General features: G+C 54.9%; 1 protein-coding gene across 1 annotated transcript in view; it reads right to left on the bottom strand.

The window, feature by feature from the left end:
* The window catches only part of ANTXR1 (ANTXR cell adhesion molecule 1), a 168,587-nt gene that overhangs the window by 61,514 nt on the left and 86,616 nt on the right, over positions 1-20,457 (bottom strand). Inside the window, exons 11-16 of the mRNA XM_072746172.1 lie at positions 16,242-16,393; positions 15,518-15,625; positions 14,018-14,185; positions 13,355-13,395; positions 12,905-13,063; positions 12,500-12,619 (exon numbers count right to left, since the gene is read on the bottom strand). Of these exons, the coding sequence (XP_072602273.1) occupies positions 12,500-12,619; positions 12,905-13,063; positions 13,355-13,395; positions 14,018-14,185; positions 15,518-15,625; positions 16,242-16,393 (748 nt within the window). The remainder of the gene's footprint in view (positions 1-12,499; positions 12,620-12,904; positions 13,064-13,354; positions 13,396-14,017; positions 14,186-15,517; positions 15,626-16,241; positions 16,394-20,457) is intronic.

Raw genomic sequence — 20,457 nt, 5'->3', positions numbered from 1 at the left:
GCACTCACAGTGCCCAGGGACTTCAGGGTGGTTGGCAGCGGGATGTCTCACCGCATACACGTAGGCATGTGACACCAGCCAGGAAGTGCAGCACCAATCGGTCTACCACTCGGACCGACGCAACTGTGGTTGCCATTCGGTGTCACTTACTGAGTATTTGTTGAATTCTACACCTAGCAATGTCCCAAGGGGGGCCCACAAGAGAATGCCAAAGTACAGAGCTTATTAAGTATTAGTCAAGGACAGACTAATTTGTAATCCCAGGTTCCATGCTGACACACTGTTAAAGGGCACGCGAGCTTCTGGAAAAACGCCACCGTGTCCAGGTAACCAGGATGAGGCACCTCTCGTCCGGCCTTACTAGTTGGGTGCCGGGGGTTTTGAGCAGGAATGAGGAGGAAGTCTTGCCATTGCTTGAAGCTCTACCCCCACCGGTCCTCCCCCGGGACAGGGAGCAGCTCGCCATAGGATAGCAGGAGAGCATTTCAAAGAATGATCCAGACGGGCGAGGTTGACGTCATTACATGATTATTCCAAGTCATGAAGCTAGACAGGCTTTCTGCGAGTGAGCCAAACCCCTGTGCCAAGAGCATAACATGGGCTCAGAACGCTCTGAGCACAGGGACACGTCGGCCGTCTCCACCTCCACCCTCTGGAGGGCCAGGACCATGCCTGGAAGAGCAGTTGGGCAACAGGCCGCATCCCTCTTGAGCCTGCGGTACCACAGTAGCCTTGAGGCACAGAGTGGCCCAAGACCCACAGGATAAAACATGCACGGCGCCCACCACCCCCGAGGCCTGCATGGTGCGGCCCCCCCTGCATGGGGGGTCCCCACCTTTCCCCCTCCACTCTCCCCTTAACTTTCTGCGCTCCATCCTCTTGGTCACCTTCTTGCTCCTTCCATGCACGCTGTGGCTTCACACGAGCAGCCTAAGTGCTTTCTATCCAGCCCTACTTCGTCCCTGTGGATAACCAGGTTAACATCGACGCATCGACTCAGATCGATCACCAGGATATACACCTGCCCTCGAAGTCGCCCCTGACCTCACAGCACACAGGCAGGCTCTCCTCTGTGGGATCTTACATAACCCAGTGTCCTTTGCAGCACTTTGAGCTCTAAGTAACAGACGAATCCAGCAGCTCTTTGGTTTCCAACTAGTATGACTCAAAAACGTTTATTCCTAACGAGAATGCAGACTAGAATCAGCACTGAGCGCTGCCAAGCACAAGGCCTGACCTGGCCCACTTCCTCTCCTAGAAGGTTCTGGGAGATTCCTCTTGGTCGTGAGTGGGTGCATCAGATCTTCTCCCCGTTGGGAGGGACAAGCAGAAGATGGCAAGGTTGAAGAACTCCGTAATACAATGTCTCAAAGGACAACACTCAATAAACATATTTATAGGATAATCCGGTGGAACGGAATGGGAGTGCCAGGGATCAATCTGGGGATATTTTCATACTTCTCCAGAGGCCAGCACCTCTCCTGCACTTACTAGCATCTTTAGCTTGGGTATTTTGAATGGGCAGAAGGTGACCATTTGCTTCCTCAGGAGAAGTAGCCTAGAGATCCTCCTGCGTTGATGGTTGGAGGTATCTCTGGTGACGTAGAGAAGATAAAAAAATGAGACAGCCCGTGGCCTTTGGAATTCTATCCGTGTTTCTTTGCTATCTGAGAATTCCTTGAAATTGTGCCGTGAACAGGAAAAACGCCTCTGTCTCCTCCTACCAGTTTTAACCATGTTTGTTTGGGCAGACATGAGGTAGGGCCAGATTTGATAGACCGTTACACGGATAAAGGAAAAAAAAGATCAGATAGGGTCTTATTAAACTGGAATCTTACTGGCAACTTCTCCTGGAGTCAAAACGAATGACAGTTGCACGCACACCTCTCAATCTGGCCACTGGGAGTGGCAATGAGGACGCCGTGGACTCCGAGCTGGCCTGGTATGAACACGGCAAGAGGAGGATGGACGTACACCCAGATCCCGTGCGATGCCTGGGAACTTCACTCTGGTTTTACGAGCCAATGTCACCTGTTTGGGTCTCTGTAATTAATACTCTCTTTTAAAATTAAATTTTATAAAATGTTAAGGTGAAATAAAAGCACCTGTTGAGTTTATTTTGCTTGTCCCCGCCCCCCCGCCCGAGAAGTATTCCAGTTTTGCTCCTTATTTGTATATTTTGACCTTTGCCACTTGCGTGCCCTTGCTAACCTTCTGCTACCGTCCGGTGCAATGGGAGGCAGAATGCAGCCCACCCAGTTTTTAACACAGGCGCCTCTCCCTTCTCCCAGCCCAGAGGAACACTAGATGTTCCACTGAAAGCCGAGAGTCAGGTCAGCGCGCTCACGAGGGCCAGGAGGATGCCAGGCCTGGCTATGCCCACACGGACCCCACCATCTCGACTTTGCATTTCTCCTGCGAATCCTTCCCGTCTCCTCTCTGTGACAGCAGTTGGGTGCAGGCCACGCTGCACAGGCTCATGGTAGACAGACGCTCATCATATGGCATGAGAAGTGGGACAAAACAGGGGGCCTCCTGGATCCCCTTCTCCGTAAACAGTATTTAGTGACTCAGGATCCTTTCTCACATGAGCCGGGCGAGAGGCACCTCCTGCAACCCCCCTACACGGAGGGTGCCGTCCTCTCGTTGCCCAGGAGACCCCTCCTTGACGCAGAACCAGCTGTGCCGTCCGGACAAAGGTCAAGAGAACTGCTTAAAAACACGAGTCTGTCAACAAACGTCGGCACACGTCCTCTCATTTGAACGAGCTCAGCGTCAGACTCCGCTGAGGGGCTGGGGCACCAGGAGGCCTTCTTAAAGCCGCGATTTCGGGGCCACACTGCACAGTTTCTCATTAGCAGGTCTGGAGCGGGGTCTTTGCATTTCTAACGAATCCTCCAGTGACGTCTGGGCTCCGGCCGGGGGACCACACCTCGAGAATAATGAGTTGGCCTCTTCCTAACAGCGCTGTCCTCGACTAGATACGCGGGGGGGTGGTGTTGCTTCAGGTCACAGCTTCCTGTTGAGGACACCGGCTCTGAAAGCGCTTCAGTCTAAACATCAGGATGTCCCCTGCTTTATTGTCAGGACCCGTGGGACCGCCAGAGCTGGAATGTCCCGTACTGGGGACACGGAACCGCCCCGAGGAGGCGCCCGACTCTGCTCCTGGGCCCTGCCTTGCCCCCTGCAGCCGGCATCCGTGTGCAGAGCGCAGGGCCCGGAGCTTGGACCGAGCCCCAGGGTGGTCACAGACACGGGGTCCCCGGGTCTCAGGGGCACGGATCCGAGCTTAGGCGGTGCGCACTGTCGGCAGTTGGCTCACCGAAGCGTGTCCTTCTCCCGCACTGGACCCCGGGCCCTAGGAGACATGGGCGTGCTTGGCCAGCTTCTGTCTCCTGACACATGGCTCGGGGTGTTCCTCAGTCCCCACCTCTGGGGACACCGGGTGTGCACTGCTGCGGAGGAGACCATAAAGGAAGCATATTCCTCAGTATTCTAGACTTCCTCGCCTTTCAAATAAGCACGCCAGTGACGCAAGATTCAGGCCTGGCCTCTCAACCGTCCGGATAGAGGCTTCTTTACTAGTTAAGACACCACCAGCTCCAACTGCCGAGAGGCGGCTGTGACACTTAGATGCATCACGAGGCTCTCATTAGGGTCACAGGTCGGATTTATATTAATTGCCGTATTTTACTGGCCACATCTATATCCCATTCTAGTCCCTAACCCCAGCCTCCAAATACATTCAGTTGCCTGGAGTTCAAGAATCTGCCTTCCAAGCGTCGTGTCCCGAACTCAATTTCTAATAAGGCTTCCTGAAAATTTGAAAGTGACAAGTACGGTCTCTTTTGGGACCACAAGCCATGTAATATGTGAATTTGTTCACATGTGGTAGGTAACTGGGCATAAAATCAGTAAACTATGACATCATGTTACTGCAAAATTTGATTTTTCATGAGCTAAAGGAGAATATACATATAGATGTGTATACAGATGTATGTGGAAGTGCCATCCGTGTGCATTAACTTCCTGTGTGGTAAAAGTCACACAGCACAACATTAAACTTTTCAAAGTGTGAGGGGCTTATACTTGGTGCCGCTGACTAGCCTTGGGTGAATGTGTAGACGCTGCCCAGCTGGCAGCAGTGACCTGGAGGGAGATGCAAAACCCCACCTGCCACACCCGTTTTCTCTCTCCCGGCCACCGCCGTCCATGCCGTGTGCGCTGAGCGCCTGAGCCTCTGCTCTTCCCCCCAGGACCGCGCTCGCACCAGCCTGTGTCCTGGTCCTAAGAGCCCAGGTACTGAGGGAAGGAGAGGCTTATGCGGATGGAGGAGAAGCTCACGAGGCGACGAGAAGGTGGGGCATGGGGATACCAAGGGGAGCAAGGGTGCGCGCACCCAGCTTCATCAGAGGCCGCATTGAAGAACCAAAAGAAAGGAGAACGGGGTGGGTGTTTGCCTCGAAGAGGATTGGAGGATGCGCCCTGGATGAAGAAGGCTCTGATGCCATGAGCAGCAGGGAACTTCCATACCATTCGGTCTTAGAGTCCCACAAATAGTCCTTTTTGTTATGAAAAGAAGGGCCTGGCAACACAACAGAAGCTGGATTCCTATTTTAAGCTGGTGCAGAAGGAATAACAAGACAATGAGTCACAGCCATCCACCTCTGGTGTCGTGACACTTTGTCCTAGGAATGTCCTTCCTTCCGTCCTGTCTCTAACTCAAAGCCACAGCGCTCCATCATACTCACATGCACCGGGAAACTGCGGGTGTTTGTTTTTTACAAATCAAGGCAAAGTGGTAGGTTTACCGTAGCTTAATTTAAATGAAGGACTTAAGATGCTCAACATGGTGGCACTTTCATTGAGTTTATCACTAATTTTTTTTAAGTGCGTTGTTCTATTAGACTGCACGGCTTTGGGTGTTCTGCTCTAAACTCATTGCCCCCATGAGTCCTGTTATTTTTGTGAGGCCAAAATTCCATCATGCGGGGATATTTTCAGGAACACATGTTATAGGAGAAATGAGGGTGTTTGGAGAATTTTCGATGTACCTGCCATTTAACAACTGTTGTTTGCTTTGGAGAGAACGCAGGATCTGCTGGCTGTGCCTGACCTCCTTATCTAATTTCTGGTCTTTGTGCTTTCCATCTGTGTTGTAAAACCTCAAGGAATCTGAGTAATAATATCTCTTGGGTTTTGGTAATTTTGGAGTGTGAGCTCATGAGTCGTTTGCATTTACCTACGGGAATCCGGTGAGGATTGAGTTGAGAGCTCAACCTGCCAGAGAGGATTCGAGTTTCCTTCTGCAGATTCCTAAGTACTTCCAAACTGACCATGTTTCTTAGTGTGCAATTTACGGAACCACAGGTAAGATTCCACATTTGAATTCTAAAACAGAGGTTATAGTTTTGGATTCTTAGAGGCACACACACATACACCAAACCCACGGCCCATCCTTCTACACAAGTTCCTAGCTTTAGGCAGAGGACTCCATTCCAACTCCCACACTTTTATGGGCCTATATAAGACTATTATTAAACTAAATGTCTAGGTTATTAAGATCAGAAAACCTCCCGCCCCTACGACTACCAGTGCTTTAGGGTCAGCAAACCATCTGATTTCCAGATCTTTCTTTATTTTGGCCCTGGAAATGTCCTCTATTTTCTTATAAGCCTGGATATGTATTTGAAACAGATTTTATTATTTTTTTTTCTAGGAGCTTTTCGCTGCCCGCCCCTCCGCCCCTTCGTTTTGCTATTTAGTCCTCACTGTATCACCATCAAGAGTAATTTCTTTTTCACAAATGTTTGTTTCTTGCATGCTCGGAGGGATTGGCTCCAATAAATATCGTATGTAGATGGCTAACGTTTTCTGGGGTCTTAGATTTAAAACACTGCTTGTTATCCTGAGACTTTTGGGTTGATCTTGCTGCCTTCTGGCCTCACAGGTTCCGTGTGAGGAGAAGCCATCAGAATGGAGCTGTGTCAAGAAGATGCCAGCCGAGCTCTGAACGCCATCTAAGAGGAGCTTTAACATCACAAGTGGAAGGGGATGCTTGCTCTCCTGCTCTAAGTTCTGGACTAACTTTATCATAACTGTTCTTCTCGTTAAAATTCAAAAGCCAAAGGAAAATGGGCATCTTGATATAGAAGACATCCAGGATGTATGAAATGCTAGCTGGTGGCAGAAAGGTGGATCTTTCTACTCTAGGAACAACATAAATGTCATGGAAACCTCGCAGCTGATTGGAGTGGGTTAGTGCCGGCCAAGTACTGCCCGGCCCCAGGAACTGGACACTGTAGTTTAGCAATAGTGCCAAGGGTGTTGATCTAGAAAGTAGCACCAGAAATTTGCAAAGAAATGAGGTCAATTTTTTTCTTTTTTGCATTTGGGACTCAAATTTCAAATGTTTCTGGCCCTCCTGACTCATTTCTCTTAAGACTTAACTCCCTGATTTGCCTTAGGGTGAGCGCCTCAGTGACTAAAGTGAGAGCAGGGAGGGCAGGCATTGATGCCTTATTGATCAGGCCTCCGTGGCTCACATGACCACTTAGAAGAACAGCTGCGCATATTCTCCATCACAGGACATGTCACGGTCACTGCAAAACTCTATTAAGTGAAACAGAAGAAATCCATGAATTCAGATCCCCCGGGGCTTGTGGGGAGGGCTGTCTGGGCTGCCGAGGTTCCGGGCAAGGTGATTCCAGCCACAGGCGGTGCCTATGGGATCTGCGCAGGGCACACAGGGAACGAGGACGACGTTCACAGCACGTCAAGCTTGTTGGCCCCGATGCAGCCTCTGAGCAGGCCAGGAAAGAGACCGCATCTCAGAGCTCAGGGATCCGCTCTTTCCACTGCTTGGCTACGTTTCCCTAACAGTCTTTGGTTGAATATTCATGCCCTTCCAGGTGTCAGTACATCAACAGGTATTTGGAAGGGCGGGGAGATGGGGATAGGCCGCGGAAGGGTTCCAGGGCTAAATAAGTCTGGACCCTCACAACACAAATTACCTCGTTAAACGCTCTGAGAAGTCCTACAGTGAAGACAGCCATTCGGTTAAGTTTAACGGTGTCTTTCAAACCTCTTGTCTAAACACCCCTGTTCTCCAGGTACCTGTTCGCGTCTTGTCGGTACCACGGGGTACACCATGGTACACAGTTGGGGAGTGCCGTCCCCGATTACTTACACCACGTGATCCTCAGGTCGTTCCAATGTACAACCAGGTTTGAGAACCACAGGCCAGGGACTCTCGAAAGGGAGGAGTGGATTCACTTACAGAACGTTGGAATATAAAGGAGGGACTTTAGAGACGAGATGGTTCCAATTTTCAAATTTTACAAGTGAGGAAATTAAGGTGAAGAGGTTCACCCCATCCTGGAAGTGAAGAGAAGAGACCTCGTGGAACCCCATTAACCCCGTTAATGACAGCTTGCCTCTCTTCATCTCGCCCCGCAGGCCTGGGGCTGCGGGTGGGTGGGTTAAAGGCAAGTCGCAAGGCCAGGCTGGCAGGGACGAGGGAGGCCACGAAGCAAGGCGGAGAGAGGACCGACTGGGTGTGTGGGGTGTGGGGTGTGGGGTGCGGAGCTCCAGAGGGGAGGGCAGGCCAGGGCAGAGGGCTGTGCGCCTGTCAGAAAGAATCTCATAAGCTGCAGAGTGATGAGTGTCCAGATGGGAATGGGTGGCGGCTAGAAAGGGATCCAGGAAGCATGAGGAGTCTGGGCCCGAGATGCATGCCTAAGGGGTTGCTGGCACCCGCCGGGTTTCTATTAAACAAACTCTCGGTAAATCCCTTTGCTGATGTTAAGCTCGGCTGTCCGGCCCTACAAATGAAACGTTACGCCTAAAACTCTGGAAAGCATTCTTGGAAGACTTTAGTTCTACCTCAATAAGGCATATCGACTTCCCGGTCAGTATTTGTCCCTCGCAGTTTGTCACTGGAGATGTCGAAGGGACTTAATTTGTCGAACTGTTCTTGAAATTCAGTAAAGTGCATGAAACATGATCTTTTGTGCTCTGCTTTAAAAACTCTTCCTAAGACTCCCACAAAGACCTTGAAAACAAAAGAGCAGAATTTTGCTTCTATAGAGGGAGAAACTCTGGATGCATCACACTACCCTCTCCCTACAAACGGAGTAAAAATATTTGCCTTTATTTGAACAAAAATACAGTGACTTGATCTCACCTAAATGGCGTGGTTTGATTCGTTGGATTTCATGAAAACAGTAGCTTTGTAGCTACTGGATCTCTTTTGTTTTCTTTCTAAGAGTGCTTAAAAAATGCATAAACTTTTCAACTAAATCTTAATCTAAAGATTTTCTTTAGAAAATCTTATCATGGGATCCCTGGGTGGCGCAGCGGTTTGGCGCCTGCCTTTGGCCCAGGGCGCGATCCTGGAGACCCGGGATCGAATCCCACATCGGGCTCCCGGTGCATGGAGCCTGCTTCTCCCTCTGCCTGTGTCTCTACCTCTCTCTCTCTCTGTGTGACTATCATAAATAAATAAAAATTAAAAAAAAAAAATCTTATCATCTTAAAGTCTTAAAACTTTATCATCTTAAATCTAAAACTTATCATCTTAACCATTTTTAAGTGAATGGTTCACGGCACTGTTAACGTTTATTCACCTTGTGTCGCAGCCAATTTCCAGAACTTTTTCATCCGGCAAAACGAAACAAGATCTTTTTCTATGGGCTTCCTGATGCCCTATTAACCTCCCAACAACACGGGCACATGTCTAGGATTTTACTTAAGAGGCAGATAGAAGTGCCTTTTGTGATGGAATCTGACGCGTCTAAAACATGACGCGTAACATCCATGTAATTTATGAGATTTTCTGGAATAGCCTGGGGCGCTCACATCACCAGCTCATTGTCGACGACGGTTTTCTCTCCACACCCACGCCATTCAGAACATTTACTCTTCTAATATATCTTGGCTCCTTTTTTTGTTTGTTTTGTTCCATGACCCTCTTCTCATTCTCATTTCTGTATCTTCTTCCTTTTTCGAGTTCAACTGGGAGATTTTAATAATACTGGCCCAAACTTAGGAGTAGATGGAGTGGCCAGCGCACGACCGAAGGGGAACTGCAATGGCCCTTGTGGAACCGAGGGAGGACTCTACTGCTTTCTGGTAAAATATTGGCCCTTTTTGCAAATGCGAGTAAGCCCAGCGGGTACAGTTCCAAGCCCGGCGCTCTCTCGTGTGGGCGTTTCTGCGCCAGTGAATACAGGTAGGAGTCTTAGAAGTCAAAGGTTTACCTGGGGATCCCCAGGGCCAAGCTGGGAAACACTAAAAGGCTGTGATCCAGGGTCTGGCCAATTGCTTCTCTCTCTCCATCAGTCACAACTGAGAGATTACCCCGTGCTCTGTGGGCACTAAGTTACCCCCCAGGCTCCATCTAGCAGGAGGATAAGAGCCCAGACGGGAGGGGGCTCCTTCGGGGAAGGCAGAAGCAGTGGACGGGTAGGGGCGGCCACCCTTCTCGTATCTTGTTCCAGACAGGGTGGGCAGGAAGCAAGGATGCCGAGGCAGAGGGCAGGCCTGACAGTCGCCGCTATGTCTGGTCTGGTCCTCCTGGTCATTACTTTCTAAAATGCTCTCTATGATCATTAGTAAATAGCCCTTGTGCCCCAGGACTTTGTGGACGGGCCCCCACCCTTGCCCCATATGCAGTTACTAAAGGGTTAATGTTTGGCTCAGCGGGGGCGGGGGTCCTTATAGGTGGTTACATATTTTGTGCATCGAGTTCCTGGAGGGGACTTTACAGCGGAGACAAGCCTCTCATACTCCGCATTTCACCAGGCCCCTCTGCTCCTTGCCCGTTTCCCATCATCACGAAGCCGCTGTAGTACCGGGTCATGGGGCACTTCCTACACTTGGGGTGGGGGGGATGACGGGGGAAGGTCTCAGGACCATCATGCACGAGGATGCCCTGGGCCAGCCCCGGTACTGTGGGTAGGGATGCTGCCCGCAGGGGAGAGAAACTTCCGGCATCCTCTGAACCAGAATCTTGGGATGGTGGTGGCGGCGGCGGCGGTGGGGTGATGTTTGCCGTCCTTCCTGTGCCCTCCCTTTAGGAAACACATGACCTTATCCTGTCTCCTTAGATGTCATCACTCTTCAGGAAAGCCAGTGGTCAACAAGCAGTTTTTTGGGGGGTGTAACGAGCAGCAGAGCCCTGGCCAGCTTTCAGAAATAGGGGCGAGGGCAGTTTTTATAGACACCATAAACAGGAAAATGAATCTCCAAGATCTTTCCCTGTAAAGGAATCCTCGGGGACTCACGAAATCAGATCGCATTAGCACATTCTGGCCTCCTTCCGAAGCAACACGGGCTGTAGCGGACAAATTCATTGAAAAATATTTTGAGTATTGCAAGAACAATCTGGCCTTGGGTGACGCTGCTTCCAGCCACGAGAGACATCAATTCAGAGACATCTCCCTGTAAATTGAAACCACAGTGAAGTATCCCCTCCACCGGTCAGAACGGTCGGCCACCATCAGGAGACAAAAGATAACAAACACCGGAGAGGACGCGGCGAGAGGGGACCACCTGGGCACCGCTGGTGGGGATGGAAATCGGAGCCCGGAGGTTCCTTGGAAAAATTGAAAATAGAACTCCCGTGCGACCCCGCGGGCCCACTTCCGGGGGGAGCTCGGGAGGAGACACAATCATCATCCTGGAGAGGCGCCTGCCCCTCCGCAGGCCGCGACGCTGCTCGCAGGAGCCGAGGCATGGAAACAGCCCGGGGGGCTGTCGACGGGCGAATGGGTGAGACGGCTGCATGGTACAGGCCACCGGGCACACATGCAGGATGGAGTGTGTCCAGCCGCGATACAGAAGGGGGTCTTGCCACGCGCAGCCCCCTGGACACAGCTTGAGGCCATCGGGCCGAGTGGGGCAGGTCACACGGAGCAACACAAGTACTGTGAGATGCACTGACATGTGGAATCTATAAAAACTAAAAAACCCCAAAGTCCTAGAAACGGACGGGACCTGTGATCGCCGGAGGGGGGTGTCAGGGGGAGAGGGGGTAACGGGCCAGAGGGCGGCCACAGCTAAGAACGCCGAGTGCTGTGTCCACGCGGACGTCCGGATGCAGACCTCGGACCTCCACTAGGCCCCGTGTCCGTCGTATCTCAGTAGCACCCCACGGCAGCCCCACGCCCGCCAGGGTCCACGCAGCCTCATACTCCACGCGGCCCCATACTCCTGTTGCAGTAGGTACCATGTGGGGCTGTTGCTCGGGGGGTGGGGGTGGGGTGGCCGCTGACTCCTCCGGCCTCGCCTCTGCCGTCAGGTCAGCGCCTGGTTCTCCTCCTTGCCCGGAGCCCTCGGCAAGGCCAGCCCCGCCCACGGGCACGTGCTCTGGGCAACGCGGGGGACTGGATGGGGGGGACCAGGTGGGGGACCGGGTGCCACTGCGAGGTCACTGCCCGCTGCCCCTACTTTGGAGCCCCCTGCAAACAGTTGTTGAATTTTTTTGTTTCTTCCCATCAGAATTTCAGGCTGGGGAACATGCTTGTGTTGGACTCGGCCCGGAAAGCACAGTGGCTGCCCCGGCCCGCCCCTCCCCTCCCCTCCCTTGCCCTCCCCTCCTTGTGCACTGCCCCGAACCCACCACCAACAGCGGGAAGGAGCACGGAGCCCCGCGGCCTGCACCTGCCACCCGAGGCCGGCGCCTGTCCAGCTCCTGCACGCGTGTGTGACCCGCCGGACCGTGTCCCCTGCACACCCCGGTCGGTGGAGGGGCCGGAGGGCTTCACCGCGCTGCAAGTCTGCGGGGGAAGCAGGCTCGGAAAGTGGGGCATTGGGGTTTTTCCCCTTTATTTGCATATGACTGTTTGGACTTCCCCTGGTCGGGGGCCCAGGGCCTGAGTGGATGAGCGGCCACGTTTCGCTGGGGTGCAGCAGGTGCCTGCGGGCGACCCGGCCCGAGGCTGTCGGCGGAGGGGGGGGAGGGGGGACGCCGGCCACGGCTCCGCGGTGGCTCCTGATGGGTGACTGTGACGGGGACGGGGTGGGTTTCCCGAACCCTGAAGCCCAAGCGCATAGACCTGGGCTGGGCACGCGGGGCACGCGGCCTGCAGACATCAGCTACCGCGAGCGAAGCAGGGGGGCACTTACTATTATGAGAAATAAGGGGCCAGAGGAGGCCCTGTCTCAGGTGGGCGGACTGGCTGCCAGGGCCAGAGTGGCCGTGGAAGCCCATTGGCTGGTGCAACTCCGCACGCGTGACGTGGGCACGTCTGACACACGGTTCACAGCATCCTCAGCGCTGCAGCCCCGTGGCCACGGGGACGCTGTGCCCACTGACCGTCCACCCCCGCCCGGACCACCCCCAGCGACCGGCCGCCCACTGAGCCACGCGAGCCTACGCCACCTTGGTCTCCCTTGTAGGAGCATCTGCCCCTAGACCCCTTCAAAAAGGTTCTGGTCAGCGTCTCCGACTCCTGGGCCTGCGGGCCTTGTGTCACCTTGGGCTCGGGGCACTTACCACGGTGCAGCACAGGGGCCAGAACCACCAGAGGAGAGCCAGGGCCAGCAGCAGGAACAGGATCAGCAGGGCGATTGCCAGGATGGAGCCGTCCGACTGTGGGGCCGAGAGAGAGGACGGTCAGCAGCGGGCCGGCCTGTGCGCTGCAGCCACCCGGGCCCGGGCCTGCCCCGTGGGCCACACGCTCCCCGCGGCCAGCTCTCTGCAGAAGGCCCGGCTCCCGGGGCCACGCGGTGGCAGTGGCCTGGTGACATCCTCCCCCTCTGCACCTGCCCTCAGCCCTGCCGCCCTGGACTCACCCCACACATGCTCGGCCCCCCTGGAGCCCATCCACGGGCGAGGCCCAGAGCCAGCGCACAGCACCGGGTGGGGACATGGATTCGGGGCGGGGGGGCCGACACAGACCCCAGAGGCCAGGGCGGAGGCAGCTGAGTCATCCAGCGCTGCCAGGCTCGGGCCAGGGGCTGAGGCGGGCGCCCGGGACGAGCGCTGCCCCTTTTGAACGTGCCCAGCCTGGTCCTGAAAGTTTGCGCGCTTGCCCGGGCCCGCGAGGGCTGCTAACCTCTAGCAAACCGAGGTCCCCGTCAGGTCAGGATGGCAGGGCCGCCGGCCCAAGGGGACACACTGACGTCTCCCCCCACCCAACCCCGGCCGCAGGCAGCGGAAAGGGAAGGAGTTTTGGGGGGTGTGGGTGGGGGTGGGCGGGGCGCGGAGCCAACTGTCACGGGCGCGACCGTCACCAACTGTTTCTGAGGACAGCCGGAAGCCCCAGCTGGAGCCCTCCCACCCCCGGTGGTCGGCACGTTGGCACCTCCATGTCCTTTTCAGTGAGGGAGTGGCTGCTGGTGCAGCTACCGAGCCACTGGCCACCGTGTGGACGCTGCTGTCCAGCGATACTGAGACGACACGCGAAAGGGCTCCTGATAGTGACTGGGCTTCTGGGTGAAGGTCAGGAGTGAGAGGAAGGACCGAGGGGGCTGTACTAAAACATTTATAGTGGTTTCGCAGGTAGTGGGTTTATGTAATTTTCTTAAAAAAAAAAATCGGTCTTGGGCACCCGGGGGGGGGGGGCTCAGCGGTGGAGCGTCTGTCTGTCTTGGGGTCAGGGCGTGACCCCGGGATCCTGGGATCGAGTCCTGCATTGGGCTCCCCGCAGGGAGCCTGCGCCTGCTTCTCCCTCTGCCTGGGTCTCTGCCTCTCTTGTGTGTCTCAGGAATCAATAAATTTTTTAAAATCTTAAAAAAAAAATCTTTCTTTTCTTTTCTTTTCTTTTCTTTTCTTTTCTTTTCTTTTCTTCTTCTTCTTCTTTCTTTCTTTCTTTCTTTCTTTCTTTCTTTCTTTCTTTCTTTCTTTCTTTCTTCTTTCTCTTTCTTTCCTTTCTTTTTTCTTTCTCTCAACAATCAGTAGTAAGAAGATAAACTGCTGAAGTTGTTCTTTAAAAATCCATCCCTGGGCCCCCTACTTTGGCGTCGGAGCTCTCCTGTCCCAGAGGCCCTTACCCAGGCCCGGTGGACCCACGGGTGTACAGAGGGGCTCCAAGGGGACGGGAGCGCGTGATGCCCTCGAAGTTACACCCGTGATCTTCTTGGCCCGTGTCTGTCTCCAGGGGGGACCACGGGCCGCACGATGAGGGGCTCGGAGCTGCCCCCAGCCCCCAGCCCGCGACGAGGCCCGAGGCTGGGTGGCCTGTTGAGGGTGAGCGCAGCAGGTCAGTGGCACCCTCGGGACCGGACTCCCTCCCACTCCCGGGGCTCAGCGGGGCTACTGGAAGCTGTTTAAAGGCAGCTCTGAGTCCCTGGAATGTCTTGGACCGAAGAGCTAAGTATCCTGGTCCAATAGGCGGGGGCTTGGGAAGGCCGACTGTCCCCCCGAGGGTGCGGCCTCGAGGCAGGTGCAGCGGCGGGTGGGGCGGGAGCCGCGGGGCCCAGGGCGTGGACGCGAGCGCTGCAAGCACATCGAGCGGACTTCCCAGCCTCCCGGGCGGTCGAGGGTGACTCCTAACCCTTCAGACTCTGCACCCCCAAAAGGAGACTGGAGGTCTCAGCCGCCCCGCTGCACGGCCAGGGGGACAAAGGAGCGCCCTAAGGTGCTGGCGGGCGGGCGGCACGGAAGCTATGGGGCCAAGCGCCGCCCTGCCCGTCCCCCTCCCGCCGCGGCAAGGGGAGAGGAGGCTTGTGCCCTGGGGGGAACCCCGGCAGCACCAAGAGGCACCTGCGGCCGGCTCTCCCCCAGCCAGGTGGGTCTGCTCCGCCCACGATGGAGCGGGGAGGAGGGGCGCGGTTGGACAGAACCAGGTGCTCGCGGGCGGCCAGGGAGGTTGCACAAGTGGGACCCACGTGCAGGGGCCGCGTGTGATTCAACAGTGAATCCCCGCACCCCGCACCTGTCAGGTGGTGAACAGCACAGATGGTCTCTCTGAAGGAACTCACATGCTGGTGGAACGAGGAGGAGGAGGATGATAAATTGTCATTAGCACGACTCACCTATACGGAGCGCTCGCTGCGAGCCGGGGGCTGCTCTACGGGCTAACTGCTTTCCGTTGGCAGCCCCTGGGACTCTCATCAACTACCTTAGGAATTTAATTATATTATTTCTAGGGATGCCCGGGGGGCTCAGTGGTTGAGCATCTGCCTTCGGCTCAGGGCGTGACCCCGGGGTCCTGGGATCGAGTCCCGCATCAGGCTCCGTGCAGGGAGCCTGCTTCTCCCTCCCTCGGCCTGTGTCTCTGCCCCTCTCTCGGTGTCTCTGATGAATAGATAAATAAAATCTTAAAAAAAAAAAGAGAGAGAGAGAGAAATATCTGCCCTTTAAAGACTAGGCCTGAAGCGTCCGCATGAGAGATTAAACCATATTTTTAACAGCTGCACCTGCTCCGAGGGAAGCCTCGGCTCGTGGTCCAGTGTGGATCAAGGGGTCACACGGGTGACGCTGTATTTCAGAGCGAAGTCAGGGAGGGATGAGCCCACAGCGCAGCCCCCCCCCCCCCAGCCGTCCTGGTTTGGAGCTTCGATCACCCGCGTGCCGTGGGACTGACCACTCGCGTGAAGACGGCCCCGTTAGCCGGCTGCGTGTGTGTCGCGGCGTAGGCACGGCCGCCCCTGCGCAGGTACGGGGAGCGCTGGAGAGCTCAGAGGCCGAGCAAGGCAGCGGATAGGCCGCCAAAGACCGATTCCCACCATCGCTCTCGTCCCGGCAGCCTAACCCTCGACACGAGTTAAATTCTTGTTTTGCTTAGAAAGTGAAAACAAATTCTAAAAAAACCAAAATGGCTCTTTGATTAGAAAAATATTCATCAGGAGGCGGTGGGCGGCGGGGGGGGGCAGGGTGGGGGGTGGGATGCTCTGGGCTGTGTGACTGGAGCCGCAAGGCGCGTGCGGTGGTGCCTCTCCCAGTCGTGGGGGCGACGATCACCGGGTCCTTTAGGGAAGAGTGTGAAGCCTTCCTAAATCCCACGGCAGGCGGGCTCGGCCCTGCTCCTCCCGTGGGCTGCCCCTGCCGCCCCTGCTGCCGCCCCGGGTCCTCCCTGCACAGGCCACAGGCCCCAGGCCCACGGCGACGCGGGAAACTGCTTCCATCCCGGGCTTGAGTTTCCAGCGCATTCACTGCCACGCTCGGCCGGTCGTTACCCGACAATAAGGAAGGACCAGGGAGGTCCACACCTGGGGGGTGTCTCGCTCCTGGAGACGCAGATGAGGCATCCTGGGCTTCACCGCGGCGGCCCTCCGACACCCCCTGCTCTCACGGCTCCCGGGATGGGCCCTCGTGACCATCTCGATGGGGTCTGACGACGGCGCGGCCTCCTCGCCGAGGGCTCCCCGCCAGGCTCTGCGGACCCCGAGCATCAACACGGGCCCCCCGAGGCGTGCGGCGCTCACGGCGCCAGGCCAGGCTGCTCTGGGCCGCGGCCCACGAACCGGTGAATCAGCAGCGTTACTCCGCGCGTCGAGGGGCCCTTAGCCACACGCGGCCAGAGACTCGACCAGAAAACAGCTGGCGATCGTTCAAGCTTCTCAAAGGCTGGTGATGCGACTTCCCTGGATCTGGATGGTGAGGGACGATGCCACAGGCCACGGCAGGACTGGCGAGCCCCACCCCCTGCTCCCTTCTCCCTCCTCCTCCTCTTCCCCCTCCTCCTGGCTCCCTCTCCAGGTGACCATCTGAGGCACTGTGGGGAGGCCCTCGGGCACAGGGACCCTTCGTCCAGGGCCACCCTGGTCTCTGAGCACAACTGCGTGGCCGCCTGCTGGCTCCCAGCACCGGAGAGGCCGACCTGGTGAGCGGGATGCGTGCGGAGACAGAGACTCGTCTCCTCCAGGGAGAGCGGAGGCCCTGGGTGGGTGGGTGGGTGGGTGGGGGCCCTGCGCCCTGGCTGCAGCCCCTCAGCTCCAGGCCTCCCGTCCCGGGGCGCAGCTGGCGCTGGGAGGTGTCGCATTCCAGAGCTCGGGGTGGAACGCACAAGCATCCCCAGCAGCTGGGCCGAGCTCCGCTTCCTGCCCAGACAAAACTGGCGGACCGCGGGCAGGTTTTATTTTGTAAGATGAAATTTAAGTCATTTTATTGCCGCTGAGACGTTCTGGATGAGCAAGCCCCAGAGACCAAGACTCTCTCTCCCTCTCTCACAGCTTATATATTCTATTATTTCTGGAAGCAACTTCAGCGATTATCTAACTTCTCCACCCAACCCGCCCTGCATTTTACTGGAATTCTATTCTCCTGGCATGGGAGACCGTACGGACGCTCCTGAGTTCCTTCCTCCTGTCCGGTTACCCCGTATCCACCTTCCTCAAGGGCTGCTCCTGGGCTCTTAAGGGCATGTGCCACAGATGCATTTTTTTTTGTTTTATTTTATTTTTGGAAAGGTATATGGTCTTTACTTTGCTCGGAGCGTGTCTGCTTTCTAAATCTGCTTTAAAAAATCATGGTGGGACCCCTGGGGGGTTCAGCGGTCGAGTGCCTGCCTTCAGCCCAGGGTGTGATCCTGGAGGCCCCGGGATCAAGTCCCGCGTCGGGCTCCCTGCATGGAGCCTGCTTCTCCCTCTGCCTGTGTCTCTGCCTCTGTGGGTCTCTCATGAATAAATAAAATCCTTTTTAAAAAAAATCATGGTAAAAAGATACAAGTTGCCATTTTAGGCATTTTTAAAAGTGCACGATTCAGCGGCAGCGCGTCACGTACGATGTCGTGCGACCCGTGGATGCGCAGCTGGCTGCGCTGTGCCCCTGGCGCCCTCCTCCACGGGCCGCCTCTCTGCCTCTCAGAGGTGGGACTCTCACCTCGGGACCGAGGACTGGCCTCTTCATCCCTAGCCTAGATCTCTCCTGACGCTCCGGTCAGGGTCCTTCGACTGCTGGCAGGTCGTACCGAGGCCGGAACGTCAACGAGGTCAAACGGAGCCCGCTGTTGGCCCGCTCAGGCCTGCTCCGCTCCTCTCCTCACTCCGCGGCAGGACTTGGCGACTTGAGCCTGAGCCTTCTTGCGTGTGTCCCCGTCTACTCCCCTGGACTCTGCAGATGAGGGTCCGAACTGATTACGTCCTTCCTAGACAGCGGCGGCTCATTCCCCACCACCGGCTCGCTGCCCCAGCTGCACCCTCTGCGGCGGCATCTAGTCATCCACCCGAAGCGCTGCTCTGAAAGCTCTAACAGCTCCTCCTCGTCTTCACGGTTCCGTTAACGTTCGTTGGAGAATTCGATGAAAGGGGCGCACCCCTTTGGTCAGAAAAGGACACATTCACATTGACACGCAGGCTCACAGATTTGCATGACAGTTCCAGAGCGTCCGTGGAATCCCCAGAGCCCATTACGGGTCCTCGGGTCCTCATGGCCAGGGGCCCTGTACTTCTCCGACCGCCTCCCCTCTCCGCCTCCCTCCTTACCCTTCGTGCGTTGACAAGAGTGAACCTGTGCACACCCTGCCGGGCTGTTCCCCCGTGTTCTTCCCCCTGAAACACCCTTTCGTCCTTTCAATGCTGGGGAGCCTGTTTCTCATCTCTCACGTCTTAGCTCAGGCAACCCCGATTCGCTCCTATCTTGTCTTCTCACTGAACACCTACTATGTGCGAGGCCCTCTGCAAGCACTGGCGTACAAGATGGGCTTGGTCTGTGCAATGAGACCTGTGGTTAAGCGGGGAGCACAGACAAGTGAACACTAGCAGTGACCTCTGGGTGTGTGCCCTACGTCAGCATCTACCGTGCATGATAGACATCCTATCACCAGGCGCTCACCTCTCTCCCTTAACTGTGAGCCCCTAGAGGACACAAGTCCGACTTTACTCATTTTGTGACCCTGAGACACAGTACAGCCTTTCAAACATAAGACGACCTGTCACTCAAGTATTTATTAGATGGAGGGAAGTTAGAATCGAGGAGCCTAGTGCCTTCTACAGCTGGTGGGTGCAGAAATGGCACTGGAGTCAACGTTCCCCGAGGCTGCTCCCATCCCCCTCTGCAGGAAACAGCTCACTAACCTCACTGCAAAGAGCTGGGGCTTCGGAATCAGGAAAGGATATTTAAATCCGAATTCTTCCAATTATTAATATGCAGATTTTAAATGCATCGTGCAACGTCTCTTAAATTTCCCTTTTGCTACGTAGATGAAGTTGAGACAATTCCTGCTTCCCGGGGTTGATTTGATCCTTAATGGGATATGAGATGTAAAGATCCTGGCACATAGCCATCCTTCAATAGATGTGACGTCCCTTGTGATTCCCTCTTGCTTCTACGCCCACATCGTGTTCCTAGTGATGTGCCTGGCCTTGGCCTAGGCCAACGAATTTGATTTCTGTAAACAATCTCCCGCTTACTGTGGCTGGAGCTACGATGTTCGTGGGTGGCCCCAGGTTAGGTATTTGGGAGACCACAGGCCCTTGGATGTCCATACCCGTGTCACGGAAAGGGAAACCCAAGTGGGTTTCCCAATGGGAAGTTTAATTGCCCCCATTAAAGGTGATCAAATATTGATGTTGGTAAAACATAATTACATGATTATGATTCATTCATTCCTGTTATGATTCATTCCTGCTACCTGACAGTGATCTGGGCTACAAGTAGCCATAAAATTGATAGACACTGAAGACACTGGATCCCTTAACCCGCAAAGCAGGCAGGATAGAATAAAATATGAGGTGAGAATTACCTAAGCGCTAGTGAAACTCCTTTTAAAACGTTTGGCCGTGAAGTAATGAGGCCGTTCTTGTAGTGAGCGTAGCAAAACCCCCACATCCAGATGAATCGAATTCCCTCCAAACGTAGTGGCTTTGGACACCGGAGACCCTCCAGTGATACAGCCATTGCTCACAGCAGTGCTGAGACGCCTCCCTTGGAACCGTTTTTGAGACCAATTCATAGGCCACAACAAGAAACTCTTATACCTTCTCAGTCATGCTTCGCTTTTCACCAAGGAGGTTCCCGGCCTGGTAAACTACCATTCATCAGACCCGGTTCCCACCACTTTTAGGGGTTGTTTTCATATCAAATGACGGTGTGTCCCCTATTCCCCTACTGAGGATATTCAAATACCGTGACTTCAATGTTGAGCTCGTTTCAAAGCAGGAGTGAAGATAGTTGGCATCGTGACACTGTTGTTGGAGAAAGTACACGGCTTTCCAAGGTAAATATTTTGAAGGGGAAGCAATCATTTGGACGTGCAAATTCTAGTTTGCTGCAAATCTTAGGACTTTATGCCTTATGTGAATAATGCCACCAGGACTTCGATAAGCTGTCACTCGTATGCGATTAAGGGGAGATTGATGCCACCCTCCTTCAAGCTCAAGCTCTAAGGTCCTGTGTCACGGAAGGACGCCTCGTATCAAGGTTTTCCAGCATCGTCCTGGTCTTCTTGTCACCCGGACCCAGTAGAGACACTTGATCTCACTCTCAACAGTAAGGGTGATGATAAGAAAATCTTGGGTTCATTCAGCACATTCCTTCCTCTCCACAAAATGCATAGAGCTTGCGAATCA

The sequence above is a fragment of the Vulpes vulpes genome, unplaced genomic scaffold (assembly GCF_048418805.1).
Source record: "Vulpes vulpes isolate BD-2025 unplaced genomic scaffold, VulVul3 u000000657, whole genome shotgun sequence".
NCBI lineage: Eukaryota > Metazoa > Chordata > Mammalia > Carnivora > Canidae > Vulpes > Vulpes vulpes.
The sequence above is the reverse complement of the archived record's forward strand: the minus strand, read 5'-3'. Positions and strand labels throughout refer to the sequence as shown.